Here is a 14,717-nt window from a genome sequence, read left to right as displayed (position 1 = left end):
TTAGAAAAAGTCCATTTGTTTGAGAGTCTCCAATGTGTTTCCTTTTGCCAACAATTCAATTTGGATTAACCCATTCTTGGCACTGAATGTTTAATTTGATGGTAAGAGATGTCTAGTAGTGTCTTTGTCTTCCATGTTATTTGCTGATTCCATTTAGGTTTCTAAAATATATGCATATATTTAAAGATGTTTCTACTCTATCAGGTTTCCATATGAGCCTTCAAAGGATACAGTTATAGCTGTCTCTCCTCATATTTCTTCCCTCTCATTTTAATGATCTGTTTCTACCTCATGCATATGAATCCATTAGTTTGCCTTCTATTTTTTTCCTCTAGAGGAATTATTCCCTCCTTACTTAACCCACACTCTATACATAGCCTCTGTGTTTATACAGATTATAGCCAAATTATCAAATATTTAGCATCTAACATCCCCATATAAGAGGACTGATATGATATTGGTGGTTTTGGCTCTGATTGCGTCACTTGGAATAATTTTCCTAGCACTGTTTATTTACCTGTGATTTTTGTGATTTTGTTTTACAGCTGAGTGATATTCCATTATAAAATGTTCCACGTATTCTTTCTTCACTCGTCCATTGATGAACACATATGATGTTTCCAGTTTCTGGCTATATTGAATAAAGAAGCAATGAACAGGTGAGCCAGTGTCTCTGTAGTAGGATTTAGAGTTCCTTGGGTATATGCCTTAGAGTGGCATAGCTGAAGGTTAAGTCATCTACTCCCAACTTCCTGCTGTACAGAAGTATTTCAGTTTTATGTAGTCCCTTTATTAATTGTTGTCCTTAGTGCCTGTGCTATCAGTGTCCTTTTCAGGAAGTCCTTTCCTGTGCCAGGGAGTTCAGGACCATTGCACCCTTTCTCTTCTATTCAGTGTGTTTGGTGTTATGTTGAGGTCTTTGATCCACTAGGTGTTAGGTTTTATGCAGTAATGATCTTGAGATTGGGCATTGTGATACACCTACACTCTTGCAGATTTTTTATTATTTATTTATTCTCCATTTTTATATCTACCTAGTTTTTTGATTGTGTTCATCTGGAAAGCTTGCATTTCAACTTTAAAACTGTCCTTCCTATTTCTGTAAAAAAAAAACTTGTGTTAAAAATTTGATGTAAATTGTATTAAATCTGCAGAATGCTTTTTGTAGGATGGGCATTTTTATAATGTTGGTCAATTAGCAAGGAATATCGTTCCATCTTTTAATATATTCTTCAATTTCTATTTTTAATATCTTTATGTTTTTATTATACAAGTGTTTCATTAGCTTGGTAAATGTCTTAGGGTTTCTATTTCTGTGTAGAGACAATATAACCATGGCAATTCGTATAAAGGTAAACATATAATTGAATGGCTTACAGTTCATAGGTTCAATCCATTATCATAATGATGGAACTTGACAACTTGCAGGCAGACCAAGTGGTAGAGAATGATCTGAGAGTTCTATATCTTGATATGTGGGGAAGAAGAATTGATCTGAGACATTGTATGTCTTGAGCATACCTCAGACTTCAAAACCCACCTTCCTACTGCACCTATTGGTTTTGTGGGAGCCTAGGCAGTTTGGATGCTCACCTTACTAAACCTGGATGGAGGTGTGTGGTCCTTGGACTTCCCACAAGGCAGGGAACCCTGATTGCTCTTTGGGCTGACAAGGGAGGGGGACTTGATTGGGGGAAGGGGAGGGAAAGGGGAGGCATCTGGGGGGAAGAGACAGAAATCTTTAAGAAAGGAAGAAAGAAAGAAAGAAAGAAAGAAAGAAAGAAAGAAAGAAAGAAAGAAAGAAGAAAAATGAAAAAAAAACCCACCTTCCAACTGACTTGCTTCTTCCAACAAGATTATGATCTTTCCAAGAAAGACATGCCTCTCAATAGTGCAACTCACATTTGAGGACAGTTTCTTTCAGACCTCTGTTGTAGGGAGCATGGGGACCTATGTTCCCTCCCAAAAATCTGGCTTACTTACACTTAAAATAATCACACAGAAACTACATTTGTAGAGCCCATTAGCTCTAAATTCTTATTAGCTAAATTTTGATGTGGGAGTGTCATATCAATCTGTTGATTTCATTGGCTGAGCAATAAAGAAACTGCTTGGCCCTCATAGGTTAGAACATTGTTGGGAGGAGTAAACAGAATAGGATGCTGGGTGGAAGAGGAAGTGAAGTCAGACTCTGCTCTGCGCTCTGGAGGAGAGACGCCATGCTCAGCTCTGCCGGATAGACACGATAGCTCCGCGCTCTGAAGCCAGGATGGACATAGGTTAGAATCTTCCCGGTAAGCGCACCTTGGGGTGCTTACACACATTAGAAATGGGCTAGTCCAGGTGCGAGAATTAGCCTGTAAGGGCTAGGGTTCATGGGCCAAGCAGTTCTTAAATGAATACAGTTTGTGTGTTGTTATTTCGGGCATGAGCTAGCCAAGCGGCCGGGGTGTTGGGGATGCAGCCCCGCCGCCGCTTTCATATTTCAACAAAATTTTACATCTTAATTTAACTCATTTTTATTCATCTGTGTATTGCCACACAACTGTGGCTTACCGGCAAGATTTTAACCAGTGTCCGTCCCAGGCAGGAGATCCATGGTGTTCTCCCTAACTCTTCTTCCCAGCATTCAGTTCTGTCTACTCCACCTACCTAAGTTTTGCCCTATCAAAAGGCCAAGGCAGTTTGTTTATTCAACCAATAAAAGCAACACATAAACAGAAGGACCTTCTACACCAGACCTCCACAGTTAGAGTTATTCCAAGATATTTTATTTTTTGAGAGTATGTGAAAGATTTTGTTTCCCTGATTTCTTTCTCGGTCCATTTGCCATTTGTATACAGAAGTGCTACTAATGTTCATGAGTTAATTTTATATTGAGCTACTTTGCAGAAATTGTCAGCATTAAAAGTTTCCTGGTAGAATTTCTGGAGTAATGGAGATGTTTTTGAAAAACAATGGTCCCATTAGGCTCATATATTTGAATACTAGGTTGTCAGGGAATGTCACTACCTAAGCAGTATTAGAAGGCTTGGCTTTGTTGGAGGAAGTTTGTCAGTGAGGGTAGACTTTGAGGTTTCAAACATTCAACTTGTACCAGTATCTCTCTCTTCCTATTGCCTGTGAATCAAAATGTAAAACTCTGAGTTGCTTTTCCAGCATCATGTCTAATTGTATGCTGCTATTCTATAGCCATGATAAAAAAGGATTAAACCTCTAAAACTGTAGCAAACCCCAATTATATGTTTTCCTTAGGTAATTATCTATTCCAAGTAATAGAACTCTGAGTAAAACAGTCATTTATGAATACAATTCTCTCATTTGAAAATAAAGATATTTTGATGTTTCTTTCAAATTGGTTTTTTGTTCACGAACTTCTGTTGTCTAATTTCTCCAACTCAAATTTGAAATACTATATTGAATATATATAAAAAGAGTGCATAATATAGTCTTATGTCTTAATTTTGTGGAAATGATTTGAGTTGCTCTCTTTTCTAGTGCATATTTAGTGTGAGCTTTCTTATTATAAGTTGTATTATTTTGATAAATGTCTCTGGTGTCCCTAGTCTTCTAGGAGATATTATAAAGAGTGCTGGATTTTTACAAAGCTTTTTATGCCTCTAAGGAAATGGTCATGTGGTTTATTCCTTTCTATTTTGTTTATATTGTAGATGCATTTTTTAAATTTTTGTATATTGAACTATTCTTTTATCTCTGGAATGAAGACTACTTGATCACCATGGATATTATTTTTGATTTATCCTTTTTTATTTATTCTTAACTGTGACTTCTGAGCATTTTGTTAAATTTTTTGCATCTTTGTTCATAAATGAAATCGGTCTGTCATTCTCTTTCTTTTTGGGTCTTTGTGTGCTTTGGATATCATGGTTACTGTATCCTCATACAAAGAATTATATAATGTTCATTCTGTTTCACTGAGGAATAGTGGCATTATTTTTTGAAAATCTCATACAATTCTTTGCTGTATCTATCATGTCCTTATCTTTCTTTTAGTTTGGAAACAATTATTCACTTCTTATGTTGTAGGAGCCATTGGTATCTTTAAGTAGCTTCTCTGATCATAATTTACCTATGGTAGGGGTATTTATAGAGATAATTTCTTTTTCTTTTAGTTTACCAATTTCGTGAAGTATACATTTTTTAAAGTATGTCCTTATGATTGTATTTCCTGATGTCTGTAGTGATGCTTTCATTTTGTGGCGGATTTTGTGAATTTGGTTATTTTGTCTTTGCTGTTTATTTAATTTGGCTAATGGTTTATCAATTTCAGGGACTTTTCTCCAAGAATCAGGTCTTCATTTCATTGGTTCTTCTATTATTTTATCTTATATTCTATATTTCAGCTCAAAGCTTGATTATTTCTTGCCATCCATTAGTTACTTGCATTACTTCTTTTCTTTTCATTAGAACTTTCACTTAAGGTTCTAAAATGTGATCCCTCTAATTTTACTGTAGGTATTTACTTCAGTGAAGTTGTCTCTTAGAAGTACCTCCATTATCCCTCATAATTTTGGCATGTTGTGTCTTCAGTTTCATTCAGTTCTAGAAAGTTTTTATTTCTTAATTTCTCTCTTGAATCACTTCTCATTCAATAGTGCATTGTTCAGTTTCCCACAATTTTGGAAACTTTCTATTGTTCATATTCAGCTTTAATCCATAGTTGTTAAAGAGAATACATGGTATTATTTCAATTCTCTTGTATCTGTTGAGGCTTGCTTTATGTCGACGTAAGTAGCCAATTTTGTTTCTTTTATGTACTTGTATATTCTTGTGTTTGATGGATAAATGTATAGAATGGCATTAGCCTCTGGTGGCTTTCTACTTTGAGAAGTATGCAGCATCCTTTCTTAGAGCTTCTGTTTAGTTTTGGTTTCAAGATTATTTTGCCAGATATTAAAATGTCTACACCGGCTTGCTTCTTGCGTCAATTGTATCAGAATATCTTCTTCCAATTTTTACTCTAAACTGATATCTATCTTTGATAATATTGTGTGTTTCTTGGAGGCAGTAGCAGGACTGTTTCTGTTTTTTTAATCTAATCAGTTATTCTGCTTTTTTGAAGATTGAGAAAATTGATATTGAAAGCTATTAATGAGCAATTTTTATTGATTCTTACTATTTTGTTGCTATGGTATGGGTCCTCCTCCATTCATATTTGATTATCTGGTCTTTTTGTTTGCCTTGTTGTGGTTAATGTCCTCAGATTGGTGTTTTCTTCTACCATCTTCTGTAGAGCTAAATTTGTAGGTAGATACTGATAAAATTTGGTTTAATTGTGGGATTCTTTTTCTCCATCTATTATGATTCCAATTTTTCTCAGTATAGTAGTCTGTACTGAAATCTCTGGTCTCTTAAGAGTTTGAAAAATATTCATCCAGGTCTCGTAAGAGTTTGAAAAGTATTCATCCAGGCATTTAGTATCTCCTTTGAAAAATCAGGTGTTTTTCTAATGTTTCTGCACTTAAACAATGTTTGCTTGTTTTGTTGTTATTATTCCCTAGGAAATTTTTAAAATTCTTTCTTTATTCTGTTAACTTAGTGTTGTGAATATTATGTGTTGTGGGTTATTTGTTTTCTGGTACACTCTATTTGTAGCTTTTTATACTGCTTGTATCTTGACAGACCCTTCACATTATAGGTATGGAAATTATCTCCTAGGATTTTGTAGGAGATATTTGACCTAAATATTTTTTCCTTCCTAATTCCTATTATTTTTAGATTTGGTATTTTCATAGTGTCCAAACATTCTTAGAGGTTTTCTGCATGAATTTTTTTAGACTTAAATTTTTGTTTGACTTCTGTCTCTATGTGTTCTATTGTATCTCTGATTCCTGGGATTCTCTCTTGCTTGTTTTATAATCTGTTAGTGAGGCTTACCTTAGAGGGTTTTCTTTGATTCTCTAATTTTTTTCATTTCCAGTTTTACTCCAGTTTGGGTCGTCTTTAGTGATGCTATTTCTACTTTCATATCTTCAATTATTTTTATTATGACATTATGTTTGTGGTTTCAGACTTCATTAAGGTATTTATTCTTCCCTCCTTTCATGTCCTTGAATATATTCATGATGGCTGTTTTGAAGGTTTTTTAATACTATATTGAATTTCTTAAACTTTCTGTCATAGGACTGCAGGGTTTTGGTGAAGACATATTATCTTGGATGTTAATGTTTGTGGTAGTGACTTGGTGTCTATGTTTGGGATGGGAGTAATTCAATGTGTGGATACTTCATTTTGTCTTTGTTAAATGAGTATTCCATTCTTTAATTTCTTTTGCACTCTATTAATCTTAAGAATGTGGTGACTGTGGGCCACCTCTGAGTTCCAGGAATGTGTGGTAATTGGTGTCCTAGGTAAAATTTATGTCTAGGAATTGAGGACTGACATTGATGAATGAATATGGCACACGTGGGGCATGAGACAGTCCTAGAAAAGGGGAAAACGGGGTATGTTCAGAGTTTCATCAGAGTCCCTAGAAAGTATTCTTTTTGATTCAAATGAATTCATAGTTATTTTCAACGAAATCTTTTGTATATATATTCACTCCTCTCGAAAAACAGAAGACACAAAATAAAATGGTAACTGATGTCTTCCATACAGACTCTTTAGAATTATGTAGTGATGTCTAGGATGAACACAGAAGCATGTAATACCAGAGAAAGTATAGTTACAAGGATTAATTGGATGATGAGAAGTTAAAAAAAATCAAAATTGGCTCTAGTAACCATGTTTGTGGATACAGGCCACAGGAAAGGTAGTGTCTTAGGCACTACTCTAGGAATTTATCTCAGTGTGATGAGTTGGCTTCTATGAACTTCTACTAGGTATTTATTTCTCCTTATGTGGTGTCACTTCTGTGGAATGATTTTACTGCCTTGAAAATTTAGAAAGCCTAGAGTGAATTGAAGTGAAGAAAATGGGAGTATGTAAGGATTTTGTTTTAAAAGTTTATGGGATGTGTTTTATACATAGAAATAGGGACATAAACAGAAGGAAAGATTTTTACTACTTAACACATGTAGGGAGATGTTTACATGTGAGTCAGGAATGCATCAACTTTCTTGTTTGAGGGGAAAAGAATCTGTGTAAGAGGTACTAACAACAGGATCCAGTGGATAATTGCAAAAACCCTTATACACCTGAAACAAACATTGTACTGCCATCTAGTATCAAGAGAATCTGAGTGAAGCACAATTAATAAAACCTCAGAGTCAGAAATTGGGGTTAAACCTGAAGATCTGAAAAACAAAACAGCCAGTCCCTGACTCTAACTTCGAACTCAATCTGAAAATGGGTACCCTACCTTCAGGAACCTCAGAATGAGACTGTGTATTGAGAGCTGTTTCCTCCCATTTTATAATCCTCTCTAGGGCTTGGATTAAAGGTATGCACAACCATTACTAAAGGCATGTACCACCCACTTTCTATGATAACTAGTGTGCCTACTTTGATCAAAGGTGTGTGTTATATGGCTACTGAGATTAAAGGTATGTGTTACCATAATCTGATCTATAAGGCTGACCAGTGAGATTGTTTTACTCTCAGATCTTCAGGCAGGTTTTATTTATAAAATACAATTTAAATGCCACTACAGGCGAGCATTGAGATTATTTTACTGAAATTAAATTCTAAAAATTATGATGCTGCAGAAGTCACATATTGATGACAAACTGCAAGTATCTACAAGCCTCTTGTTGACTGTCACAGTCTATAAGCATGTCAACAATTTCCTAGAAACAACATACAGGTCACAATTTTCATAGCTGTGTAATAGGTAAATTTAAAGGAAGGATGCAGGGAACTCAAGCTGTGATTGAGCTGATGCTGGACCTTGTGATTTTAGCAACATCTTTGTACACTAAGCCTTATATTCTCTAATGCACATGTGTTTCCGGCTGTGGTTACAACCACAAACACCAAATGAGTCTAGACCTTATAGAACATTGATTTTAATTAAGGGACATGAACAAGTTATGTTCACAAATAGAGATACAAACTTTATTCATCACAGAAAATGGAAGACAAAGTGACCTGAGAGAGGAAAGAAAACATTGTGGTTTTCCTTCCACTCATTATCCAGCCATGCTGAAGGAGTGCAGAGCATGTGGCGGATGCTTCAGCCTGTCTTTAATCTCTGATAGAGAATGCAACTTCTTTCCAGTCAGATTCTTCCAGTGTAGGGAGTCTTCAGCTGTGTGGATGACTAACAGTTGTCTGTTCTGAATTAAGAAAGATCATGCATCTAGCTGTCTGTATTACTTGCCCTTACTAATTTTTCCTCTTCTTGATTCCTTTCTCTTACTTTATTTAGAATTTTGCTGCAACAAACCAATGTTTTCTAACAGTTCATTTTGAATTTGACTTGGTCATTTTTACTGAGATTGCTACCTCTAATTTTAGTTGGTCATGTACTATGGAATTTGATGGAAAGGATTATTTTAGGACAAAGACTCTAAGTCAGAGCCATGTATAAATGTTTTTGTCTTTGGAACACATCTTAAACCCTTCTGTGCTTCCTTCTCCTTATCAGGAAAATGAAAATGTTAACAGTAATTCTCTTTATGGGCTCTGAAAAGCGCTCAGTTCACTTGTACTATACATTCTTAAATGACTCATTCAAGCACTGTACTGTAAATCCAGTCATGAACTTATGGCTGAGGAGATCTTAAAGCCTTAGTGTGGAACTACTATTGTTTCTTAGTATCAAACAATATTCAAATATTAATATTTACATACCAAGACAAAGGGTACTCCCAACTTTATTCAAAAAAGTTGTTTGTTTAAAGGAAGACGGGGTAATCAGGACCTATGGTTGTAAAAGGTACTAGGAGTAAAGGTACAAAGTTTGGCCCCAAAACAAGACATTTATACTCTCATCCATAAGGCTCAGAAAATGGTACCAAAGAAGGAACTGAAAGATTATTAAAGCTGATGATAAGGAAAGGGCTGTGAAATTCCATCTTGTAAGCAACCATGGTCATGACAATCATAAACGCACAGCTGTTTTGTCTACTGGAACTGTGCCTACACACATTGGGTCCTCTGAGCAGTCAGCTTTAAAGAGAGAAGGCCACCACAGGTGCTGAAACTTACTGCTGAAAAGTTGAAAGATGGAAAATTCTGGAGTAGAGAAAACATTGTTCTAAGTTTTGTACTTCATTTGAGCCACCAAAATGTGATGACTATTTCCAAACTGATGGTTACTAATTAACTCCAATTTAATTCTGGAATACAAAACAAAATCAAAAGTCATGAATATGGAAGTGATATTTGTAAGGAATAAGTGGGTCTGGCAAGCATAGAAGGGAAAGAAGAAAGAATAATGAGAATACAGTATATTTGTATGGAATTTTAAAAGAACTAAATTTATTAACAAAATATCTGTGTGACATTGACTCAGACTTTAAACTGTGATCAGGTTGTCTCTTGCTTCATCCTTTCTTTCCTCCTTTTCTGACCTTGCTTCTGGCTTTCCTCACCTTCCTTCCATTATTCATATGCTGACCCTATATTCTATGAACACTTATTATAACTCTAACATGTAAATAGGTTCTTAGAATGCATAATATATAAAAAGCATTCATTTACTCACAATGCAACCCCATTAGAAATTCATACTCAAGAAGTATGGCATCCTCACATAGCCTTAACAAGCGGGGACACCACCTTCAAATCTCCACCATGATTTCCATTCTACCTTTAGGAAAAAAAATTCCATTCTCTGAGAGTGCCCATGCTTTATGAATGAGGGCTCCAGTTTCCTTTCCTATTCTGGAATAGAAACCGTGAACAGCTCAGTGTCTTATCAGTGCCCCACATGATTGCTCAGACTTTCGTCTCCTTTTAGGACATAGTAAGACACAGGATACTGGGTTGCAATGTTGGGACTACTGAATATTCCAATGTCATTAGAAAACTTTTGTCAAAGTATAGAAAACCCAGGATGAGGTCATTTGGTTGTGAGCTTTCTTACTATGGTGGGCTTGACAGAAAACAGGCTGTGTTGTGCTACTGGTTTGCTGAGGTGGCAAGATATGATATCTAATCCATATCACATTATTTCCTGGTTATCAAGAAGCCAGCCAGTCAACCAACCAACCCAAGGAACAAGCAAGCAAACAAAAACTAAACAAATGAATCAAGTCAATAATTTCATACCTTGAAGGCGGCGGCGCTGATGGACCAACACAAGGTGGGTGACGCAGGTGGCTGAGGACGACACAGGTGGCGAAGGCCAGGACCGGCTAAGGCAACACAGGCAGCAGGGACCAGCGCGCAACACCAAGAGCAGATCTCCCCACGACAATTAAATCACAGAGGTAGGCCTTTGGTTGGCGAGGTCCCTGGCAAATGGTGAGCCTGGTTCTATTCCTGAAGACCTGTCTGAGGGGTGAGAGGGAACTTGGCCCCCAGCAGGAGCCAGGAAACAGAACGAGGGCATTTTGTAAGAGGAGCCTCTGGCCAACAGAGAAACCTGATCCGGTTTTAAAAGACCGGTTAGGCAGCCTCAATAGGAGGAGATGGGCAGGCGCCAAGGCAAAAATTCACCCAATAATCTGAAAAACAACATGAAAACACCAGAACACATTGATCTTACAACGGAAGGACTTGAACACCCTAACACAGAAGAAGTGGAAAAAATTGACTTTATGAAAGCAACGGAGTCTCTTAAACAACATGTAAAAAACACCCTTATAGAAATGGATGAGAAGTATAACAAAAAGTTTGAAGACTTGAGTAAATACGTACATGGGAAACCAAGAAAAATAAAAACAAACAGGTAATGGAAACAGTTCAAGAATTGAAAACTGAAATGGAAGCAAGGAAGAAAACACAAACTGAGGACCAGCAGGAAAGGGAAAATATAGGTCAATGAGCAGAGACTACAGAAACAAGCATAATCAATAGAATACAAGAGATAGAAGAAAGAATCTCAGATTCTGAAGACACCATAGAGAAAATAAATGCACTGATCAAAGAAAACAGCAAAGCCATCAAATTCTCATCACAAAACATTCAGGAAATATGGGACACAATAAAAAGACCAAACCTAAGACTAATAGGAATAGAAGAAGGAGAAGAATCACAGCTCAAAGGCCCAGAAAATATATTTAACAAAATTATGGAAGAAAACTTTCCCAACATAAAGAAAAATATTCCTTTGAATATCCAAGAAGCATACAGAACACCAAACAGACTGGATCAAAGAAAAACATCCCCTCACCATATAATAATCAAAACACAAAATATACAGGTTAAAGAAAGAATATTAAGAGCTGCAAAGGAAAAAGGCCAAGTGACTTATAAAGGTAAACTAATCAGACTTACACCTGAATTCTCTATGGAAACCATGAAAGCCAGAAGGTCCTGGATATAGGTTCTTCAAAATCTAAGAGACCATGGATGCAAACCCAAACTTCTATACCCAGCCAAGCTAGTATTCACTATCAATGGAGATAACAAGACATTCCAGGATAAGAACAAATTTAAACAATATGTAGCCACAAATGCAGCACTACAGAAAGTAATAGAAGGAAAATCGCAACCCAAGGAATCCAACATTGCCAAAACTGACTACAATAACTCAGGCATCTAGCGAACACTCACGAGCACAACTCAAAGAAGGGACACACACAAACTCTACTACCAAAAACAATAAGAATAACCGGAGTAAACATCCACTGGTCATTAATATCACTTAATATTAATGGTCTCAATTCACCTATAAAAAGGCACAGGCTAAGAGATTGGATACGAAAACAGGATCCAACATTCTGCTGTTTGCAAGAAACACATCTCAACCACAAAGACAGGCATTTAATCAGAGTAAAAGGTTGGGAAAAGGTCTTTCAAGAAAATGGTCCAAAGAAGAAAGCAGGTGTGGCCATACTAATTTCCAACAAAACTGACTTCAAACTAAAATCAATCAGAAGAGATTGAGATGGACACTTTGTACTCATAACAGGAAAAATTCATCAGGAGGACATCTCAGTCCTGAATATCTATGCCCCTAATATAAAAGCACCCACTTAAGTAAAAGAAATATAACTAAAACTCAAGGCAGACATCAAACCACACACACTAGTAGTAGGAAACTTCAACACACATCTCTCTCCAATGGACAGGTCAATCAGACAGAAACCTAATAGAGAATTAAGAGAATTATTGGAGGTAATGAAGCAAATGGACTTAACAGACATCTACAGAACACTCCACCCAAATAGGAAAGAATATACCTTCTTCTCTGCAGCTCATGGAACCTTCTCAAAAATTGACCATATACTCGGAAACAAAGGAAACCTCCACAGATACAAAAGAATATCAGTGTCCACCTGTGTCTTATCAGATCACCACGGATTAAAGTTAGATGGCAACAACTATGCTACCCCCAGAAAGCCGACAAACTCATGGAAACTGAACAGTCAACTACTGAACCACACCTGGGTCAAGGAAGAAATTAAGAAAGAAATTAAAGTCTTCCTTGAATTTAATGAAAATAAAGAGACAACATACTCAAACCTATGGGACACGATGAAAGCAGTGCTAAGAGGAAAGTTCATAGCACTAAGTGCCCACTTAAAGAAAACAGAGAAAGCATACATTGGGGACTTAATGGCACACCTGAAAGCTTTAGAAAAAAAAGAAGCAGAGGTGCCCAGAAGGAGTAGAAGACTGGAAATAATCAAACTGAGGGCAGAAATCAACAAAATAGAAACACAGAAAACAGTCCAAAGAATCAATGAAACAAAAAGTTGGTTCTTGGAGAAAATCAACAAGATCGACAAACCCCTATCCAAACTAACTAAACAACAGAGAGAGAACACGCAAATAAATAAAATCAGAAATGAAAGGGGGGACATAACCACAGACACAGAGGAAATCCAGAGAATCATTAGATCTTACTATAAAAGCCTGTATGCCACAAAACTGGAAAATGCAAAAGAAATGGACATTTTTTTAGATAAGTACCATATACCAAAGCTAAACCAAGACCAGGTGAATGATCTAAATAGACCTGTTAGTCGCGAAGAACTAGAAACTGTTATCAAAAATCTCCCTTCCAAAAAAAGCCCAGGACCAGATGGGTTCAACGCAGAATTCTACCAGAACTTCCAAGAAGAGCTAATACCTATACTCCTTAACGTATTTCACAATATAGAAACAGAAAAGTCATTGCCAAATTCCTTTTATGAAGCTACAGTTACCCTGATACCAAAACCACACAAAGACCCAACCAAGAAAGAGAATTACAGGCCTATCTCACTCATGAATATCGACGCAAAAATTCTCAATAAAATACTGGCAAACCGAATTCAAGAACACATCAGAAAAATTATCCATTATGATCAAGTAGGCTTCATCCCAGAGATGCAGGGCTGGTTCAACATACGCAAATCTATCAATGTAATCCACCATATAAATAGACTGAAAGAAAAAAACCATATGATCATTTCATTAGATGCGGAAAAAGCATTCGACAAAATTCAACACCCCTTTATGATAAAGGTCTTGGAGAGAATAGGGATACAAGGGTCATACCTAAATATAATAAAAGCTATCTACAGCAAACCGACAGCTAACATTAAATTAAATGGAGAAAAACTCAAAGCCATCCCACTAAAATCAGGAACAAGACAAGGATGTCCACTCTCTCCATACCTCTTCAATATAGTGCTTGAAGTTCTAGCAATAGCAATAAGACAACATAAGGGGATCAAGGGGATTCGTATTGGAAAGGAAGAAGTTAAGCTTTCGTTATTTGCAGATGACATGATAGTATACATAAGCGACCCCAAAAATTCTACCAAAGAACTCCTACAGCTGATAAACACCTTTAGTAGCGTGGCTGGATACAAGATCAACTCCAAAAAATCAGTTGCCTTCCTATACACTAAGGATAAGGAAACAGAGAGGGAAATCACAGAAGCATCACCTTTCACGATAGCCACAAAGAGCATAAAATATCTTGGGGTAACCCTGACCAAGGAAGTGAAAGATCTATTTGACAAGAACTTCAAGTCTTTGAAGAAAGAAATAGAAGAGGACACCAGAAAATGGAAGGATCTCCCTTGCTCTTGGATTGGGAGGATCAACATAGTAAAAATGGCAATTCTACCAAAAGCAATCTATAGATTCAATGCAATCCCCATCAAAATCCCATCAAAATTCTTCACAGATCTGGAGAAGACAATAATCAACTTTATATGGAAAAACAAAAAACCCAGGATAGCCAAAACAATCTTATACAATAAAGGAACGTCTGGAGGCATTACCATCCCTGACTTCAAACTCTATTACAGAGCTACAGTATTGAAAACAGCTTGGTATTGGCATAAAAACAGAGAAGTCGACCAATGGAATCGAATAGAAGACCCTGACTTTAACCCACAAACATATGAACACCTGATTTTCGATAAAGGAGCTAAAAGTATACAATGGAAAAAAGAGAGCATCTTCAACAAATTGTGCTGGCAAAACTGGATGTCAATCTGTAGAAGAATGAAAATAGACCCATATCTATCACCATGCACAAAACTCAAGTCCAAGTGGGTGAAAGACCTCAATATCAGTCCAAACACACTGAACCTGATTGAAGAGAAAGTGGGAAGTACTCTACAACACGTGGGCACAGGAGACCACTTCCTACGTATAACCCCAGCAGCACAGACAGTAAGGGCCTCATTGAATAAATGGGACCT

At 36.6% G+C, this 14,717-nt stretch overlaps 1 protein-coding gene across 1 annotated transcript in view; it reads left to right on the top strand.

The window, feature by feature from the left end:
- Positions 1 to 14,717, top strand: part of LOC126488559 (mas-related G-protein coupled receptor member B2-like) — a 32,710-nt gene that overhangs the window by 4,686 nt on the left and 13,307 nt on the right. The window contains exon 2 of the mRNA XM_050122105.1: positions 546 to 659. Coding sequence (XP_049978062.1) covers positions 652 to 659 — 8 coding nt within the window. The 5' untranslated portion in view covers positions 546 to 651. The remainder of the gene's footprint in view (positions 1 to 545; positions 660 to 14,717) is intronic.

The sequence above is a fragment of the Alexandromys fortis genome, unplaced genomic scaffold (assembly GCF_014885135.2).
Source record: "Alexandromys fortis isolate MF-2015 unplaced genomic scaffold, M_Fortis_MF-2015_v1.1 scaffold_170, whole genome shotgun sequence".
NCBI lineage: Eukaryota > Metazoa > Chordata > Mammalia > Rodentia > Cricetidae > Alexandromys > Alexandromys fortis.
The sequence above is the reverse complement of the archived record's forward strand: the minus strand, read 5'-3'. Positions and strand labels throughout refer to the sequence as shown.